This window comes from Aptenodytes patagonicus, chromosome 3 (assembly GCF_965638725.1).
Source record: "Aptenodytes patagonicus chromosome 3, bAptPat1.pri.cur, whole genome shotgun sequence".
Lineage (NCBI taxonomy): Eukaryota > Metazoa > Chordata > Aves > Sphenisciformes > Spheniscidae > Aptenodytes > Aptenodytes patagonicus.
Genome location: NC_134951.1, coordinates 86,269,197 through 86,290,210, shown reverse-complemented (window position 1 = coordinate 86,290,210; position 21,014 = coordinate 86,269,197). Strand labels below are relative to the sequence as shown.

Here is a 21,014-nt window from a genome sequence, read left to right as displayed (position 1 = left end):
ACCCTGAACAAGTTGAGGCATGGAAGTCCGAATCGCTGCTCACGGATTTTTATCTCTGTTTGCAAATAGCCAAGCCACCCACACTGGGGTAACACAGAGAACAAGAGAGTCTATTCAGTTCTATTCCTGACGGTTTTTTTTAATCAACCTGGATTTTTTGGTCTTTTTAACATCATAGGACTTATTAATGTGACACAGTTAATTCACTTCTTTTTAAAAAATCATTAGCTGTTTACATCTTGACAAGTTGCAGAATGTGAACACTTAATGCTAGAAGTTGGTTAGGCATATGCAGAGTGTGCTGTTTTGTCTTTCAAATTGCCATGGGAAGGGAGCAAGATAAACATTTAGGAAAGACTTTCTTACTTGTTTTTAAGAATGATTGCAGCTTTCAGTTCAAGCGGAACAGGACTTCTCCATCTTTCTTATGCGAAGACTTTCCATGTAGCCAGCCCAGTTTGTCTCCTTGGCTACAGCCTGGGGTTCTTTTGTCCAAAACTCCCATTGTCTATATTCTTTAAATCAGAGCTGAGTGGCCTTTTAAAATTATATGATTGCTCATTCAAAAATTGTGGGTGTAATGCTTTACAGGAAGTCAAACCGGATAATCGAGACAGTCTTCTTGGTCTACATGACTCAGTGTAAACTTTTCAAATGAGCCAGTTGTTCTCCCTGGACTTTTTAGGAGATGGTGTCAGTGCAAAGGTTAATAAGAATGTCCATATTCGTTGAAAATGGAAACCCACAAATAACTGACAACATATTCTTCATAGGCACAACAAAGATGGAATATATAACAGGACATAGGAGATTTCTTCCTAGACTTCCAACAGTAGGAAAAACTCTAAGACTTTTTCTGTAATAGGGTAAAAAATGTGGGAATATTAACCAGTTTGGGGGCATGGAAAGAGTAAACTATTTGGGAATGATGAAAAGATGGACCTTTCTTCCACCCTTCTGATGTCTACTGACATAATACTTAACTGAGGAAAACCCAATGTACACAACACATACATGAGAGGGAGAGCATATGGATGGTTAAGTGCATGTCATAGCTCATCTAGTCCATCTTTCTTCAGTGCAATTAAAAAAAAAAAAAAAGAAAAAAAGAAAAAAAGGAATGTGCCCAGCGCTGCCCTTCTTGGCAGATGTGTGAGTTGCTTTTAAAGGATGTCTGGAATAACAACTGTTCGAGTCAAGAATGAACAGGTATTGTTAAGTGTGAAGTAGAAACCAATGCAAATCATTCAAACAGTGAGGATATCGGTTTGGAACTGGCTGAGTGTTAACAAAGATGCTCAGGGCAAGGCTTGTCCCCAGCTTTTTTTCTGTGTTCTCTTAAAGATGTGGCTTTCCATTGCCTCCCGTGCTATGGGCATCCTCTAAGTCTTGCTGGTGGAGAGGGGTCATAGTGTCTCCCTGAACTGCTTTTGGAACCTCAGGTGGTGCTGATGTTGAGCTGAAGGAGCAAAGACAGCAAAAAAACTTGGTAGTGCGAATGTGGATGCTTCTGGCTGCAGTGTGCTCTTGGCTACTACAAAAAAAAAATGGTGTGGCTTTTTTTTGCCAGTCTCTTCAATGCTGGGAGCAACCAGCAGCCTGTTGGAGATTCCTGTATGCCAAACTGTGTTAAACTGGTTCTTTTACCAGCGACTCTTTCAATTGAGAAGTGATAACTGGCTTTGGAATATGCATTTTTGCCAGATCTGTGTAGCTTCCTTTAAGCCCTAAAGAAAGAGCCACCCCTAGCTTACACACTTATCTACTACAAAGATCCTGATGGGAGTGATAAGACGCAGTGTCATTAACCCTCTAAAGTATAGGACTACAACTTCTTGTCTGTTTCAGTGTCTTGTATGCTACTGGCAGGCAGTTTAATGGCCTCTTAATTTGTGTGTGTGGATGAACTAATTAGCAATACTAAAATATGAAATCACCTTATATTTTCTTATAGTCAAGTCCTCTGAGGGTTCTGAATTTGTCTTCATGCATGAGGAAAAATAATCAAAGAAGCAGAGCTTGTTAAATTTGCCTTCATTAACACTGAATTCATTTGCCTAAGTACTCTTACCCCTGCTGAGCTCACTTAAGAATACAATTTCCCTTTCTGATATTTTTTCTTCTTTCCCAGAATATATTTTCCAGCTAATAAGGAATCTGCATTTTTTATTTTCTTATAAGATTTTTTTTTCTCTTTCTGTATACTTCTTTCTGCCATAGTAGCCAATGTCACACATTTATGAAAGATGATATTTATGTCAAAGTAACTCCAGCTGAGACAGCCAGTTTGTAACAACCTGCCAGACCTGTGCTGATCAGGCTTAACTTTCAACATCCACAACACAATCCCTTGGACAGGAAAGAAATTATGCGTGTCATCTTATTTTCCTTCATTTTATGAGAAAGTGCTACCAAGTGCATTGACCTTCTTGGTGCTTTGTTGAAGTCAAGTAATTAACCTATTGGATCTTTTTATTGCCTTTGTGGCAATAAAACTCTTGGTTAGTTGGCATGTCCCATTGATTTAGGTGCTACTTATAAGTCAAAAGCCTCATTCTTTTTCCTGTCCCCTTCTGATTTTTCATCCTTCTCTAAATCTGATGTTTCACTTCAAAGCTTCTGGCACTAAGTCGTTAATTCATATTTTAATCCATTTCTTGCCATTTGTGCATACTGAAATCCAATGTCTTAATCAGCTGCACCCTCTTGGCTCACAGCTGTTTCCTCAACTTTTGATATTTGGCATATAAACCCTGTTAAGACACTTTCTGCTGAGTAAAATACCAAAGGCTACATCTGATATTTGACAGGATAATCCCAGTGGTATTTTCCATAGACTCCTTAACTCTTTTGACCTCTTTGTCAGATTTCATTCCTGACACTATTCCCAAATTGCATTTTCTCTCTTTTTTTGTGTGTTTTTTCCTTTAGAATGGGACAAATGCACTCAGGGAGATGTACACCCACTCCCTGGCTTCAGTCTGGCTCACTACGCACTAAGGACTATATTCACGTACTTTCATGCTGATAGAGACATGTTCTGTATCTGTTGATGCAGGCACTGAAAGAGAAATCTTGAGAATCTGGCACTTCAGCACACAATTTACTCTGTGCATTTTTTTATGTCCACTTTTAGTAAAGGAAATTGCTGGGGAAGATACAGTCTTGGCAGGAGCCATGCCTATGAAGGCTTCACTGAAAAGGCTGGATCAGTGCAGCTCCAGCTGATTTGTTTTGCTTGTCTGGCCCTCTGCAAATTAAGCTGATTAGCTCTGATCTTGTCCTTTTTGCCCACCTCGGGAGATATGGGAGACCGTTTCTTACAGTACCACAGGCTCCTTCCCTGGGCTCTTGCTGTCAGCTAACAGTGTTGGAAGAAGCAGCCTCTGCCATGAGCAGATCCAGGGCTATTAGGTTTTATCATCATCTTATTGTCATAATCCTCATCATACTTCTGCCTGATGGTTAACATTTAATTTCAAATGTAAGGCTTCTGAGGCTTGTTACTCAAATTGTTTAAAACGTGCCTGTTTTGTACACTGTCGATGTTAAGTGCTGAACACTGTGTTTCAGGAATGTATTCCTCCGAGGTTTGATATCAGAGCCTTGGACTGATTGTATTTTGATCCTCTTATATATGTTGCATTAGACAATGATCTTGAAATCCCACAATATAAAGGCTTCAAATGTCTGTAAGCAGATGCAAATAAAGGCAGCCTGGAAAGTATTTGTTGTAGATTCAAACATAGTGCTGTTCAAATACACCAATAGAATGTGACAATGCCTTAAGACATAAGCATTAAAAAGCTTTAATATTTCCAGTAAATCTTGTTTTGTAGGATTTCATAGGTGAAGTTTGTTTTCAATAGCATTAAATAAAAACCAGAAAGTAAGTCAATGATTTGCAAAGCAAAGCCGTGAACTAGAATAAAATTATTCCACCTACGTTTAATTTCATATCCATAAACACATACATACTCACAACTTTTACCTCTTAATGTATCTTAATTTTTATTGATATATAAAAAAAAGAAATTACCAGTAGCTATTAGAATTTACTTCCAAGACTTGGAGCTACCAATTGACCAGAATTAGCTTAACGTGAAAAACTAAATACCCACCTAGCATCTGAGAGTCTGAGTTCAAATCTGTCTCAAGTTCTTAGGATCTAAACAGGAATATAAAGAAATACCTGTTCAAAGTGGGAAATAATTGCTTTCTGCATGTAACTTTCTTAATCTCTCAATTTTGTGTTGCACGTAGAGCATCTAGCCATATGTATATGACAGTTATTTTTGTTTAAAACCAATTTGTAGATATACTTTTTTAAAACACAGCAAAATTCAAGCTTAGCAAGAAAATGTTAATGTTTATGCATTATTTAGTCCCAGTATTGCCAAGGAGTCTGCCCACACAGAATCCCAACAGATGCTAAACAGATAGAAAGGCTGCCAAAAGCTGAAAGCATTACGCAGTCTCCATCTCACATTGTGTCATTTAAATTCAGGTGTTAATCTCTGCCTAGTTTATTGAAATCTACCAAACTGAGAAAAGGAGATCACGTTTTAGTGATGTTTCAGACTTCCAAAATCTTTTTTTTATGTATGTTAACTAATTTCCATTAACTTCTAGTTTGTAGTGTTACTTAAATTTGGTTAAGTAAGAATAACCAGATTTAAAAGAAATCCTGAAAAGATAAGTCTTTGCCTTTGCTTTGTTTACAGATATATAGAATACTAGCTTATGTGCCAGAGGTCTGTAGAGGCTTCAGAACTCATAGAGGACTTAAGGATGATTAAGATGACAAAATGTGTGTGTCCACATAAAATAAAGATGACAGCAAGATGCATGTTCTGCACTTTCACTTGACAGTAGTGGGAATGTGCTTGTTTAAATTCACTGAATATACTGATAATTTAAACTCTTTATCAAAGACTTAAAAACTGTTTACTGTGCAAAACTGTCACATGAGTAACAATATCTAGGAATATTAGAACTTTATGTCCCCTGAATAATATATCATTTTTCTGCTTAGTGAGCTGTAGAAAACATTGAAGATCTAAGAAGGCTTAATAAAAATACTCTTTTATAAATCATCCTAAACTGTGATGGAGAAGTCTTAATGAAAAATTAATCTTTTATACATGTTTAAGGAAATCATTATAAAGAGACGGTTAAAACTCAGCACAGGTTTGGGGGTTTTTTGTTTTTTTTTTTTACGCTTTCACTTTAGATGGGAAGGTTCCTCCTTTGTATCTAGCACTGTTAAAAAATATACCTCACACCCTCAGGAACAAGTTATTACCCTCATTCAAACAAAACTTTACTGAGGATAAACTGTGTATTTCACAGAATCACAGAAGGGCTGAGGTGTCCCATCAGGTCCCATGGAAGTGGTTTTTGTCTAGTTTGCTTAAATGTACCCTTAATTAACCCTTCGCTACTTAGGGGGTCTTCATTTCTCCGTGCCTTCCCACAGGTCTCAAGGGCCTGCGATTCCTGAAGTCTTACCAGTAAAGACCAAGGCAAAGAAGGCATTGAGTACCTTGACTTTCTCCATGTCCTTTGTCACCAGGTCCTCTGCCCCCATTCAGCAGCGGGTCCGTGTTTTCCCCAGTCTGTCTTTTGCTGCTGATAATACCTGTAGAAGTCCTTCCTGTTGCCTTTCACTTTCCTCACCAGATTCAACTACAGATGGGCTTTGTCTTTCCTAACCCTTTCTCATCCTAATTGTTTCTGACAATTTAAAAAAGATGTTGAAGGTTTTCCTCTTAAGCTAGTGTCTTATGATCATTGAAGACTGAAATGCAGTTAGTTGTAGTTGAAAAAACAGCATGACTGTTTCTGAGGATCAGCTTCCTCCTTTTTCTGAAGGCAATTTTTAGCAGCTTCAGTTTCTTTCTGTGAGAAAAGTAATAGTGCTTTGTGAATCCTTGGAGTTCCTATGTCAGATATAGGAGAAAGTATGTAGTAAATTGAATAAAACTCATAAGGAGCAATATTTTTTCAGATGTTTCTAGCAAAACAAAAAAGAGAAAAAGTAAAGCCAAGTCGTCTTTTCCTAAATCTCTATATTGTAGTTGCTAGGTGACATCACCTTTAACAAGTATAGTTAGATATGTAAAATGCTAATGGTACGTTACCCTTAAGATGTTTTGCAGAATGTGCCCTGGAAGCGGTAATTTAAGAGGTAATAGAGGCACTTGACAACTCTTGATGAAAGCAGTAGCTTGAAAATCACACACTTCCAGGCCTTTAGGTGCAGTGTCATAAGGCTCTCAAAAACCGAGAGGTTCACTAGAGCGCTCTTCTTACGTTCACGTTCTTGCAAATGGAAACAAGTTCCATTGCTTGTCTTGTAGAAACATTAGCCGAGGGGCAAGTGTTGAAAAAAACAACAGCAAGTTCAAGCAGTGGTGAACATAGAAGTAGTAGGACTTGTTAGAAGCAACAGGGAACTTGGGCTCCATGGTCTGTTTTGCAAGAACATGTAAATATTAAAGAATGATTAAAACGATGTAATGGAACAAGAAGCCAGAAGGGTCTCCTCCTGGATTTGGTTTCCTAGCAAATGCAAAACCTGAATTTTATTTGAGGTTTGAAAACCTTTTGATGAACCCTGAGCTTTGAGCACAGCTGGGGTGATTTATGGCTTTGTGATTTCAATCTGTAACAGGCAGAACTTTGCTGGGTTGTGCTGCAGTTTTGAATTTTTGAGGTTTCAGATGTGAGTCATTAGCTTTTTCAGCCCTTCACGTAAATCTTTTAGCAGATACAATTTTTCTTCCAGCTGTTCATTCAGACATTTCAGATAAATAAAAATTAAGCAAAACAAAGCAACCCCACGGCCTGCTAAACAGGGTTCAAATAAATAAAAGTCAGTTCTAGTTTCAGTTCAGTTTTACTTGCTTACTTAATCTAATGTTGTAGTTTTCAAGTCACATGTAGTATTTTTGAGAGAAAACAAAGTTGACAAGATCTGAATTTCTCATACTTAAACTAAGTAGGGGTAACCAGGCTGTGCCTTGAAGAGATCGTAACAGCTTGTTTTTATCAGGGCTTTGCTGGTTTTAAATAGTATGCCTGTGCAAAGTTAACATAATCTGTATTTTGCGTATTGTTCCTAATTTGAGTCACGCCAGAGCACAGAAAGCATGTGAAGCACTGCTTGTATCTCAACTGGAAGGTTTATCAGTTATAACTGCAGTTAGCATGACACAGCAGCTGCTTCCGCGATTGTTTGGTAGCACAAAGGCCAAAACACATTAACGCTCTCAGTCATTCTTACCTCCTTCCCAATTAATTTGCAGTTATTTACAGCAATTCATACAGCAGCTCAACGGAACATCTTGTTAGGTGCATTGCTGATGTGGATACAGATGGCCAAGTGTTACTTTGGGGGTGGCAACCTAAGGACAGATGAAATGAGTTAGCCAGTGAAGGTGCATCCTCTCTGACTGTCAACATACTAGTAAATGAAGAGTGCCTAGGACCATCTCTGTCCCTGAGGCCAGCTGTCATGGGGAAGCTTGTGTCCATGCTAATAAACTCTCCCAGTCTGTAGGCAGGGTGGAGGTATGGAACTGTCACCTGGAAGTGGACCGTGGAGGGTTTTCATTCAAAAGGATGCCTGGGGATTGCTTGGAAGAGTGCTAGCTGGGCTAACCCAAAACCTTCCTAGGGACCTTTATAACAATTTAGCAACATACACAATACCAGTGCCTGGGAACATTCCCTGGAGGCATTTCATGTACAAGTATTGATATAGCCTCAGTGTCTTTCAGGATGTTGGCAATGTCTTATTTTTCATTAACTCAATTAAAAAATTTACTATAGGAAATTCAACATATATTTGCTATATAAGCATGAAATATTTCATATACTCCTGTTTCACTGTCAGCTTGTGTGTGTGTCGAGCACTAATGTCTGTTGATGGCCAAATCTTTTCTGACAGTTTGTCAGGAACCTACTCTGCAATATGAATCTGATGGCCCAATGCAGATGAGACATAAGATCTGTTTTGGCCTGATGCCAAGATAGCTGGCAGAAGAAAAATGTATTCTAGGGAATAAGTACACATCATTCTTGAATCAGAAACTGCTAGTTGCAGCACCAAGCATATTTTACAGGAGGTAAAAGTAAATTCAGTGTGTTTTTCAATTTGTACCACGCAACAATAAAAAGTCATATTAATGCAACGTTTTTATGGTAGGATGGTTTGATCTTGAAAATGCAGCTATAATACATGGTTAATGCCAAGTATGTGCTTACATAGTGATGGCTTCTCCCATTGATTCAACAAATGAAAATGTTGTGCTCTTGAGAAATAAGTCTGATTTCCATGTGCAGAGCCACATGTGTCACACATCGAGCTTCCTCTGTTCACTATATCCACTTTCTCCTGGACTCTCTTCTCCTGTAACCATCTGACTGGCGGTGTGATATATGCAGCGAATATCAGAACCCGTTTCCCCACTCTCTAATTAAAGCAGACGTACTTTTGAAGAAAGGTAATCTGGGAGCTACCTCAGTATGGTGGTTAAAAACGTACCGCATTGCAAGTTTGAATTTCAAATGAAGAATATACTTTTGTACCTTATTAAGTAAGGTCTTAATGCCTATGAAAGCTAATAATACAATATAATTTATCTCACTTTCATTCCAGGGCACAGTTCTAAAAAGTGTCAGTTTCAGATATTAGTATTGAAACTATCTCAGTGCCTAAAAAGTCACCATGTTTTTTGTTTTTCTTTTTTTTTTTTTTTCCAGCTGTGGGACCTACTGCAGAAGTTGCAGTTCATCATGACATACATTGCTCCCTGGCAGATTGCCTGGGGATCATCGTTCCATGTTTTTGCTCAGCTCTTTGCAATACCTCATATCCTTTATAAATTTGTTTTTCTTTATTCTTAAATTCCTCTTCCTGTAATTTATTTACAGTGTTTGAACAAGGTGTAAAATTCCTAGGTAACTTATTTTAAAATGTGAAAATGCTTGGAGCATCTCCTGAGAAATACAGTTTTCTCTCTTTCTTGGCTGCATGGGATCTGAAACTGGGAAGCCAAACTCTGACTCAAACTGGTTTGTTTATGCCTGCTGACTTCCCACCGAGCCACATTCTGCAGATCGCTTACTTCCACGGTCTTCAGCACTGACTTTTGGTGCATCCAGAAAGAAACATTGTGACTGACATATTAGCTCCAACTTGGGTGGACTTTTATGTATGCAGAAGCTAGTTTTGTAAAGTGCTGGACATATGGCTGACTGAGCTCTAAAATGTTAGTTCCTTTCTCAGTTGCTTCTAGTTGGTATCTCAGATACAAATTCGTTTCAGTGAGCCAGTTTCTGTTGCAACTGTCCTGATTTTTTTCCATTTCAGAAGCAGCTGGATTTTAACATTTTAATGTACATTTTTCATTGTGGTGCTAAGAAGCATTCTCCTTTTTAACATTTCTACTCTGTTTTATGAGTAGCAATATATGTTCGCAGTCCTTCAGAAACAGACTGTTTCAGTGCCTGGTCCAGGGCTGTGAACATTGGTTTTGTGGATATGGAGAGTAAAACACAGAATGCAATGACCGCCAAATGTCTGTAGGATTAAAAAATATATATTGGATTTTTGGAACAAAAATTTTTCAGCTTAAAGTCTAATTCAGTTAGAAACTTGATTTAATACAGGAAAAAGATAAAAAATTAAATAAACCACTTTAGCTGAGCAAATTTAACTTTATTGACATCTAAAGCATTTTCAGAGACTAACTTTTCATTTCTTCCTTCCCTCCCAACCAAAGTTGTGGAAGAAGAGTTGACAAAGTGGTTTTAGTTCAGACCTACTGAAGAGTTTACTTTGTACTGTTTGTTAGATATATGCACTGAAGTCTTCGTCCTTTTCATCCCACAGTGTTTCCCCCCCAGCCCCTGAGTGATTTCTTCCCTCTGCTCTTTACTGTGATATATTGGATCGTATGCAGCATTGATTAACTATGCTTATGTTTCTAGATAGGAAGTATAAATGAGAGCCTTGGACAGAGGGAGTTGCAGACAAAATAACTCCCTGAGGGAAAGCTTTAGATTGTCTATTTATGAAAGGAAAACATTAAGAAAATAGTGATCTGTCTGAGCACTTTGGGTGATTTGTAGCAAATTATTACAGAATTCCACAATAAAAGATTATTTTCATCTCTGTTGTAGGTATGAATTGCAGGAGAAGTGTATATAAGGTTATTTAGTAAAACACTTAAGAACTGAGATTATATTTCAACGGATTTCCCTTTGGTCATGAATATTTTGTGCAGTGATAACTTTAGTCTTGGTAAAAGTACCAATTAAGCTTTGCAAAATGGAAGGCAGTTAACTAAGCAGGATTTAGTTTATTTACACAGTTATTACTAAAGCGATCTAGACTAGTTTTCTATTATATTTATAATATCCTTTGTAAATGCAAATCTGTCTTTTAAGGCAATGTTGCAATTAAGATACTGGTTAAATGCCCAAGTTACTATTCCCACAACAACAACTTTGCCTTTCTGCATGGTATTTTTATTTGTTGTTACCATAACCCTGCAAACAGTACTGATGAATGCATGTTGCAGTTTGCAGAGGCACTAAGCCTGCCATTTCTTTGGAGAGTTTAATTATTTGTGGTTCTTAATTGCCTAAATCACTTCTGCAAACGAGACATAAATTTTTAAATTTCAAAGTGCCTCTGTGAGCTTTCGCCAGAGAGCTCAGCGATACGGGAAGTTCTGCATGCTGTAATGTATTTGATTCCGGTGCACAGAGCACGAAGGGCAACACGCTTGGAGCCTTGCCTGGGGGAGGTTGTAGAGCCTCCGCCATTAGAGATCTTCAGGAATTTAGAAAAACATCTGTCAGGAGTCATATAGGTTTAGCTGATCCTTCCTTGTCGCTGCTAGATGGACTAGGTGACCCCTCAAAGTCCCTCCTAATCCAGAAAGACGAGGAATGGGAACGGGCTTCTGGCTTGAGGAGAGATCTGCAACTTCACTTCCCGGAGCTTAAATGTGTAAGAAAATGTTATGTGTTTATAATTATCAGTGCACTGAGAAAGTCAGTGTAGTTTGTAGTCAAGGGAGGATTTTATGTAATAAATGAACAGTGAGATTTGGAAAGAAAGCATTTGTAGTTCAGATTATCCTGTTTATGAGAGTTTCTGCTTTGGCTGTTTCAGGGTTACAGATCTATCAGAAGAGGAAGCCCTGTGATGCTCGGTTCTCCCATCTTGGGAGAAATGGTTTTTGGGCCATAGAAATTGCAAGTAGAACTGTGGGTTTTGGGAAACAGAGGATTTGCACTGGCCTTACTGCATAGTTTTGTGTTAAAAGAAGGGGATGGAAGACTTTGAAAATGTCAGTCTGTCAGTTACTTGTTTTGAAACTGGTTGGAATTTAAACAGATTTTTGAATTACAAGCATTAGTCCTCAAAATAAAATGTTTTATTTCATGTTGAATAGTTTTTAGTTATTTCTTCTTAAAAATCAAATTTTGAGGCCATATTAAAAAGAAAATCCGTTATTCACAGAGAAACAAGTTCCACTTCTACTCTGTATAACCTAACAAAGGTGGTACACAGGCAAATTGGCTTGGGACATAGAGTAAGAAAACATGCCTATAAGTTTTTGGTACTTCTTTTTTATTTTCTACTTAAACATAATTAAAGCATTGGTATAACAAAAAATTACCTAATAAAAGGAAATCAGGTAACATCAAATAAAAGAAAAACCCTGATGACAGATAATTGCCCACTGTACACATCAACTGTGTATGTAAGGGAGTTGGGTGCTGTTATTTGCTCTCATGACACGCTTACATATATGAAACACTTTATTAAAATCACTCTTCGCAAGTCAAATGGGAAATGTCTTCCAGCGTACATATAGTAGAACATTATGTCTTTTAGCAAAAATAAAACTGTTGCTACTGATTATGTCTTAGACACAAACAGTTCACAGTGGAGTCCTAAATGTCTTAACTCATGGCGGTGGCAATTTTTTAATCAGTCATGACATTAGAACTCTCCTTAGAAAACTTGATTTGCTGTCCTTATCTGTCCTCCTTGTTCTCTTTGTCTCCTCAGCTCCCATGCCTTCTTCCCTTATCTGACACTTGTAAATACTTGTTCATCTTTCACAGCCAGTGCTGGTTATGACTACAGTGTAATGTGACAGTTTAACTTTTTTTGATGCACTTGCTTCCTGCTCTGTCCTCTCTGTTGCTTTTTGAACTTGAGACTCTTGAGGGCAGCTCATTTTGCAAGCTCACTAATGCACAAAGACACCGTTCCAGATCACTCTCTTTTAATAAGTTTGAGGGATTTGAGAGAGATCTTTTGGCAAATACTTGGTTTTAGATTTTGTAGATTGCTTTGAAAGCATGGCTAGCTGGCCTTTTTATGGAAATACTGTACCACGAATGATGCTACATGTGTTAGAATGGGTTTTTGTGAAGCCTCAAAGTCTGTGGGACACACAGGATATTATTGTAAGAGGGTAAGCTAAAGGACTGTGGTTATTGGGTGATTTGACCTGAATTTTAGTTTGGGATGCACTTGAGTGTTGTACTTTGATAGTTGCTCCTTAGTCCATGACTTCTTTATTTAGCACCTTCCTCCTAAGAGTGGTGTAAGGAAGGACAACTATTCTTTTATGCCAACTTGGAAACTTTTTTTCCTGAGATTTCATGGACATGGTATGAGTTAATGAAGAATTAAAGCCTAACATTTAATTTGCTTGGGTTTTTTAATCATGTTCCTTTCAACTCGCATGTTTTTCAGTATCCTTGTCTATCTCCTAACTTGCTTTCCAGCAATCTGGAATATGAATTTACATTTAAAGTAAGCTATGGATTCAGGCATTCATTATGATGTTTGTGTGATATTTACTATTCCCCTGTCCTCACCTTCTAATTTCCTATATATTTCAAAAAGCATGAAACGCTGAACATTTTTTACCTTTCAGTCAGCATGGAGTATTAAATTGTCAGTAAAAATTAACATGAAAGCATGATTTTAAGCCAGCAGGTTGGATTAATAGAGGCATAGTTGTTTCTCCACATACTAGAACATTCCAAAATAAGCAGAAACTCACAGAATGAAATACTGGACACTGGGAGCAAGACTCCAGTGGAGAGAACTGAGAATTTCCAAGAAAGTGAGTTTTTTGGGACTTTTGTGTTTTAAACTCTGTGTGTCAGACTCTGGAAAGGCACTTTGTGTTATAGAAGGTACACTAAGGTAGCTGGAAAAGGGCGCTTACTGCTCTGCCTATGCTCAGGATCTGTCCTTGGGCAGAGGTTACACAGGGTAACCCTGCTAATAACGCACTCTGTTCAGACATGTCACCTCCATTACAACTGTGTAGCATTGAAGAGCCACCAATTACATGCTGGTAATTGGCAATTTGGCACTGCCTGCCTTCCTTTCCTTTCCTTACTGCCTCTTTGGTAAAATAAATAACAACAGAAAAGCAAAAATACATAGTTCGAAGAGCTGCCTCAACAATGGTTTAAAAGTATGAAGAAATCATTTGTGTTACCTTAACTTACAATTTTCAGACTCTGCTATGCTTTTTTTTCAAACTCTGGCCACTTCAGTCTTTTCTACACCGCTGAGTCCATTTCTTGGTAGTGTCATCTTTATCGCATCATACGCAAGACCGATCAAGTTCTGGGAGAAAAACTACAAGTAAGACTATTCAAAAATTTTCTACACTTTCTATTTGTAAAGGCTTTGCTCTCATTAGTTTCACTTCTGGAGGTATTTTTCTTTCTGAAGATAATCCTTAAATTGTTGTAGGGCATGAGAGGTTAATCTTTGAATCTTGATTCTGGTGTTTTACTATTTCATGGTTATTTGGTTATTTCTGAAAATGTATTTAAACAATTATCGGTACGTTACAGATGAGGTGTCATGTTGCATTTGTTGTACAGACATACAGTAATGAAGCTGTGGGGGGAAAAAAAAAAATCAGTAAAACTCCCAGTTGTCAGCCTTTTTTGTCTTGCTAGCTAGTGTTAGCAACTAAATTTGTGAAGCCTTTGGTACTAGAAGTCAGGCTGCATTAATATATTTTATACTAGCCTGATTAAACGTTAGCATTTGGGATGTGGCAGGTAACTCTCATAGTGAAGTGATGATGAGTGTGCATTGTCATTACTTGCTACATCTGATCTTGGAATTTGACTTAAGAATTGGTTGGTTTTGTCAGATTTTAGCTGCCATTCATTCAGTTTGACAAGGACGTAAACGCAGAATATTGAAAAGATTCAATAAAGAGCTTCTGCTCCTTCTACCCAGTAGGATTTGAAAGCTCTTGGTAGCTGGGATCTAATGGGCTCCCAACAAGAGTACTGGAGACAGGGAAACACTTCCCTTTCCAGATGGAGGTAGGTTTTGCAAGGGTTGAATGAGTGGTCTGCAATTGTAGGGGCTGGATTCAGTGACTAAGGGGGGTCCTTTGAGCCCTGTTCCCTGGGCAGAGTGTGAGCTCTTCAACACCTACTAAAATGTAACCAGGCTTGGAGTAAGTTATTGCAGCTGCAGAACAGTGGTTTGAGGCACAAAGTGAAAGTTGTATTGGCCAAATCAGGACTTGGCTGGACCGGTGAGAAGTGCTATACACTTACCACACTTCTTGTATCGGTGCCACTGATGTATCTGGGCACCTCAAAAGAATTCAAAACTAGAAATTACAGTGACTGATTTTTCCATCTTTTAGAAGAAAGGGTGTGATTAGTTTGAAGAGTTTTATTTTTGTTTCAGTTTGATTTGTGTCAGTGAGTGAATATGTACTCATCTATAAAGAAATTACTCCAACAAAGCCAAGTCATATAAAGAGCCTTTGTATTTGCTTCTGAAATTTGTGGAAACCTTTTGGGGGGGTAGCTGAGTTTTGTACGCTGGGGCCAGATCTTAACAGAATTCTTTCTCTCACATCTTTTCTGGGTCAACAGGTTCATTATTTCATAGGAGTGAAGTTGAGGGGAGTCGTGGAAAGGCAGGAAGCTACTACTAATCCCATAGAGAGCATTTCATTTTTGGACAGAAACTTTGAACCATATTAAGTAGGAAGTGGAGAATGGAACATCTGCAGCATTTTTCTTCAACCAGAGCATTTTGAAGGCATGTGGCTTCTTTTCTAAGTACAGGTTAGAGAATCAAACTCAGCTGTAGGCATATCACTTCCATATACCTAGGTTAGTGTAGTATCTGTAGGTTATTGCGGATGGAAATAGAGGGACCATTTTCATTTGCTTTTGGTTTGTCAAAGGCTTTTGGGACGAGATGAACAGAAGATATTCAAAGGAAATGTCAAAAGATGGTGCTTGATGGGTGATACTTAAATAAGGGCATCTTGTTTTCATCAGTACTGACCATCTGTGACTCCCACTAAGGGAAGTAAAAAATGATTAGCACCAACTTCTCTTTAAAACAAAACTAATAATTTTATCCATAAACTGTAAAACCCCGAGTGCAAAAAATCTAACCCTTTTAATACTTGAAAGGATAAGTGGTGGTGGTTTGAAAATAAGCAGTAACTACAACTACAACTTTGTCTTCAACATGAATGCTCAAGTTAGGCTCTTTGTGAAAAATTCATGCTTTGTTGTTTGTTAGAAATTCTAAAATCTTTTGTGGTCTTCTCTCTTAAAACATAAACCCCACAACCTTGTCCCTCAAAAACCTTTCAGAAGTAGAAAACAGCATTGTAAAAGATTCAGATAGTCATCAAAGTGAAATAAATGTTTGCCTGGACCTGTGGCATCCCACAATATGCACATGTAATGACTCCTGCTAAAATTTGTATTCATTTTGTCTCTAGCACTTCTGATTCTCCTTTACCTCGCTTCCTTTTCAGTATTTCATTGCTCACATGAAGAACTGAGCAGAGCGAGTGAGCATTGGACTGAAAAACTCATGAGTCATTAAAGGGACACAGTGAAATGACAGAAAAATGCAAGGGAAGGGAGTAATTTTGTATTAAGAACAGGGAAATTTTCTACAAAATACTTAAAATAATTGAATGAAGTGAGACGGGCCTTGCCTTACTGCTTTAAATCTCGACCCTTCAACATCTAAAAATTCAAAGGGATGGCGTGATTGCTTTCTTTCAGAGCTGTGGAGTTAAATAGGATCAGGAACTTGAGCTGGAGTGGAAAGTTGTTGTGGCTCCTACACTGAACTGTTTTTGGGCTGCAGTGCCCTATGGCCAGATACGCACTGAGTTTTCAGGTGCTGGAAGACAAAACAGAACAAACAGATGGAGAAGTCGGTGTAGATTTCTTTTTTGGAGTGCATTGACAGTTATTTTTGCTAAGTTCAGCTCAGGGTATTCATGGAAAGTCACAGGTTCACTACAGTGCAGTCTGAGATACACTCCTATGAAACAGAAGCACTGGCAGATGTTTTTGCTATTTCAATACGCGTTGCCTGTTGACAGGAACTTTTGCCCAGGGGAAAGCTACCTTCAGTGTGCTTTATATAGCTTTTTTGTTTTGGCTGCTTTGCATATTCATTTTCAAACACTTCCTTACTGCATTGATGACTACATTAAATTATCACATTTATATTAGCTACACAAAAACTCATTTACGTTTATATGAAATTACAGAGGTCGTAAATTCCATGATTGTATTTTTTATACTTTAACCTCTTAATTGGACTAACCAAAAACAATTTTGACAAGCAGTCTAGATACCAAAATAGCATGGTTTTGTTTTTCTTCCAAGTCATAAATTAGGCTGCTTTCTTAGAGTGTCATTTCTGTTCATCAGTATATGCACACTTCACTGCTGTCAAGCAAACTTCATTTTTTCTTTGTTTCACTTAAGGAAAACTCATTTGGGCCAACAGTGTGAAATTAGATGAGGGAAAAACCAACCGGTTCATTTTCTGTAAAGTGAATCCAAAGTTGAAGCTTTGGACATCAGTAAGTAGACAGTACCACGTTTATTAATAGAGCTGGGCTATTAGGCCAGTAGCCCAAGTGGTGAGCAACTGCTCCATCTGTTCCTTAAAGTGCCGGTTTGGTTGTCTCTATCTGGTTTCCTGAGTGCGCACATACACATCTTGCATTTCCAGTGTTTCTTTTAGTCCCGCTTTTTCAGCTGGCTAAAGATGAGTTTGATTCCTCAGGTTTCTGACTGGGCATCTGCCACTCTAGATGATGTGAGCTGGAGCTGAAAGTCTTAGAAAATTAAGATGATGTTTTGTTTGTTTTTTCAAGGAGATGGAGGAACTCAAGTGGGTTAAAAAAAAAAAAAAAGATTCATTTTGACAGTAAGCAAACTGTGAAATTCCTAGCAAGCTCTTCAAAATTCTGGAATCATACTGTGCCTGTTTGCTCTTGCAGTGTGTGCACAGAACACGGGTGTTCTTCCCTGCGATCATCAGATGCTGTTTGTTTATAGCGTACACTTTGGTACTCACTGCCTTCAGAGTCTAGTACACCAGTACATCACTGAGGTCAGGGATCTTTCGGGGGGAAAGGGAAGGGTGACTTTAAGAAGAAGAAAAAATAAGGCAATGAGGAAGGTAAGAAAGAACAACTTCTCATGCAACCACTCTTTTACAGCTTTTGCTGCCGTTGTTGAAAAGAGAGGGGTGTGAAATCAGAAAGCTGGCCTGCTGCTCACAAGCTGGTTGCCACGTGGGAGTCCAACTATGAGAAATTTTCTTTTTTAAAAAAAAAAAAAAAATGTTTGATGCAACACTGGCTTTGTCCTGCCATTAGCCTGGGTCCTGCTTCCCAGTTTGAAGAGTCCTGTTTTAGTCTTTATTTTCACAGCTGTTGGAATGATTGGGTTGTAGATGTCAGAGAGAGAAAAGGAAATAGCAGTAAATCTTGTTTAATGTATAGGCACTTTAAAGCATAAAGTGTTTGTTCAAACTCTGTTGTTCCGTTCCTCTGCTTTGCTTGTTTTCTTAAATACTTTGTCACGCTGCAGCCTGACTCTGCCCCCCTCCTCCCTTCCTCTTATCTTGCTTTGTATCTTGGATAAAGCAATGGACAGAACAGAGTAGGAAGTTTACTTTCATTCCCCAGTGGGTCTAACCACTGGATCACATCGAGCAGCCTGTTCTCTGCTGCAGCTGTGACTTGTCCCCGCAAACAGCAAACTGCCACCAGGAATCTGGAGATTTCACTGCTTATAAGCCACTCGTCTCTCTCCTGCTCCTTGTTTCTATTCTTTCTTGGTCATCTGGTTCAGTGCCTATTTTTGGGTAAGGCACAGCTTGCATTTGCTTTGAAGGGTCTGGAGTGAATTACTATGTGGTGTAACTGAATTTGTTAGGTGTCTCTAAAGAGGCTGTGATTAAATTGCCAGTTATCTCAGAATGGCATTACAGGACACCTCTCTGTTTGAGAATATGTGAGCAAGGCTTTCTTTTCTCCATCTTTTTAAAAAGTGTATCACTGTGTTATTGTTCCAGTCATTGTGGTCTGGAAAATAGCCACTCGTAAGGTTAATACAGCTGGGAACGGAGGGTGAGGAAAACCTGCCTTGCCTCAGATCTAGTGCAGCTGGCATTTTCTCTTTTCCTACCGGCTCACTTAATCTGCCCGTCATGGACAGCCTGCAGGTGGAATGGGAAGAGTTTTCCCAGTGTAGACGTAATTCGGATTGACCCCACATTATGCACGTGTGTGGGAAAAGGAGTTGTGAAATGTACCCATCTGCTCCCTCCCTTTTTCTCATAAAATAACAGGCCTTCCACTTCTAAATGCTTATTTTTAACACACCGTAGTGCATCTGGTTTCCCTGTGAGCGTCCTTATCTGTTACAGCTGCTAAAAACCCTGCTCCGAACACAAAACGTCATTCAGCCGTAACTGTCCATGGGCCTTGTTTGGGAGCTGCATGTTCAGACCTTTCAAGTTCTCCTTTTTAGGGCTGGATTTCTTTTTTTAGGCTTTTTTTACTATGTTTGATTTTTCACATGTTCTTAGACCTCCATAGTGGTGATGTTTACAGAGGAACAGCTGCAGCAGCTGTTTATAGTTCGGTAATGCCTTGGACATTGATTTATAATGAATGCTTTAAAGAAAGGTACATTAACCTCTGACGTCAACAATTATAGCATAACTTCAGCATAGGAGAACCTTTTTTCCCCTAATCAACAGGCGTTAGTGTTTGCCTTATTTCCTCACATATCACTTCAGAAATGTCATGTTCTGACTACTGTCACTGCCGGTTCTCCTTACTTTAGGGTTCAAACTTTTCTGAATACTTCCAGCCACCTGGCATGAAAGCCACATTGCAGCCATGAGTTCTACTGTTCATTGCAATTGTTTTAGTTTCTTCTGAACTGTTTCTCTAGAAGGTTCTAGTTCCTTTGTTATCAGCTATTACTCAGTTTTATGAATGCTAGCCCCTTTGATGACCCTGGCTCTCTTAAGAGAAGTCCTCACTGAGTTGGCCTCAGGGCTCCTCCAGGCTTTTATTGAGTGTTAAGTTAATTTAGAACTCAACAAAATAGTATAAATAAGTATCAGCATGTAGACAAAACCAAAATGGGCGCTTATTAGTGCCTGGGACTTACAAGTCAAAATGAATAGGACCAATGAATGGATGGGTTTTAGTCTGAATTTTTGGTGTGTTGTCTCTAAATCAGGAGGTCTGCCTGGTCCTGTTCACAAAGCACATGGAATTTGGTGAGAGTCTTTCTGGAGACTTCAAAGGGACTTAGATCCTTGAGCATCCAGCCTAGACTGAGGGATGCTTAGGCCTGGCTTGGGTGCCCTTGGGTACAGCATTCCTGCTGACTGTAGTGGCACTCCCTGGCTGGCAGTGATGCAAAAGCTGAAACGTTAGCAAGTTGCTGCTATTTTTCCTTGATCACTCTTCTCTTATAACTGGCAGATTTCCCAATAAAGGTGATTTTTTTGGGAAAAAAATGCTCCTCTGTTGAAACAATGAGTATAAACTGGTCTTTGGGAAGTTGCACCCTGTTCTCCAGGTGCATGTGTGGCCATAGTTCTGGTATTGGGGGAGAGAATAGAGAAAACAAAAAAAAAAGTTTGAAGAACAAGGAACATCTTTGTCCGTACTTCAGCCTTAGTTCTTCATGAACCCTCTGAAGTTACATATTATTCATTAGACTTACTCATCTGACTGTCTTCTCAAGACCATTCCCTGTATCCTCCCTGCTTGTAGTACCTAACTGCTATACATCTTCACATCACACACCACCAGTACTGCCCATGGACTTGTACCTGCAACACTTGCCTGGTTTGGGAGTCTTTAATCCCTTTCAGCAGGTGTGTAGGGCTTTGAGGAGTGACAAAGCCACAGCATTCAGGTGTCGGAGGTGTAGCGTCAGGTAAAGCCCCAGGCTAAAAGCAGCCCTACTAGAAATTATATTTCCCTCAGCATCTTGAACTGTGATCTCTCCTGGAGTAAGTGACCCTGTGTGCATGTGTGCCCCTTTGGCCACTTGCTGTAGCACGGAGGTATGCATGTCTCCTCTCCAACCCAGCCCTCACCTCATCGCTTGACTCCATGTGTGGAGTCACACTGAACTGGAAAAATGTGAGGGCTTTCTGGGAAAGGATGGGTGAGGAAAACGAGGCACCTTTAATCAAATAGATCTGATATTAAAATAAGTGTTTTCTGAGTTGCCAAGAGTTTCACACTCAAGGGAGGCTATACAAAATTCAAAGATGTATTTTAACTGTGTGGCAGTATCTCTTTTTAACTGGTAACATCTCTTCTTCTCAAATTTTGCCTGTGGCAGTCAATAAAACAAATTGAGGCTAATTGAATAGGAGCCATATGTGTGATAATTAATTGGGAGTGCATTCTGATTCAGTGCTCTGTAGTTCCCTGCCGAGTTAAAGATGCATTCACAACTCCAATTCACTGAATCATTCTAAGAGGACAGAAGGGAGGCATCAGAGAGGGAATGCATGCTGAGGCCAGGCAGGAACACAAGCAGAGATCAAAACCACAAGCGGGATAAATGAAAAGGGAAAGGGATGGGCACAAAAGGAAAAG

At 38.9% G+C, this 21,014-nt stretch overlaps 1 protein-coding gene across 1 annotated transcript in view; it reads left to right on the top strand.

The window, feature by feature from the left end:
• Window positions 1-21,014, top strand: part of PCNX2 (pecanex 2) — a 160,360-nt gene that overhangs the window by 91,121 nt on the left and 48,225 nt on the right. Inside the window, exons 22-23 of the mRNA XM_076334126.1 lie at window positions 8,770-8,880; window positions 13,575-13,702. Of these exons, the coding sequence (XP_076190241.1) occupies window positions 8,770-8,880; window positions 13,575-13,702 (239 nt within the window). The remainder of the gene's footprint in view (window positions 1-8,769; window positions 8,881-13,574; window positions 13,703-21,014) is intronic.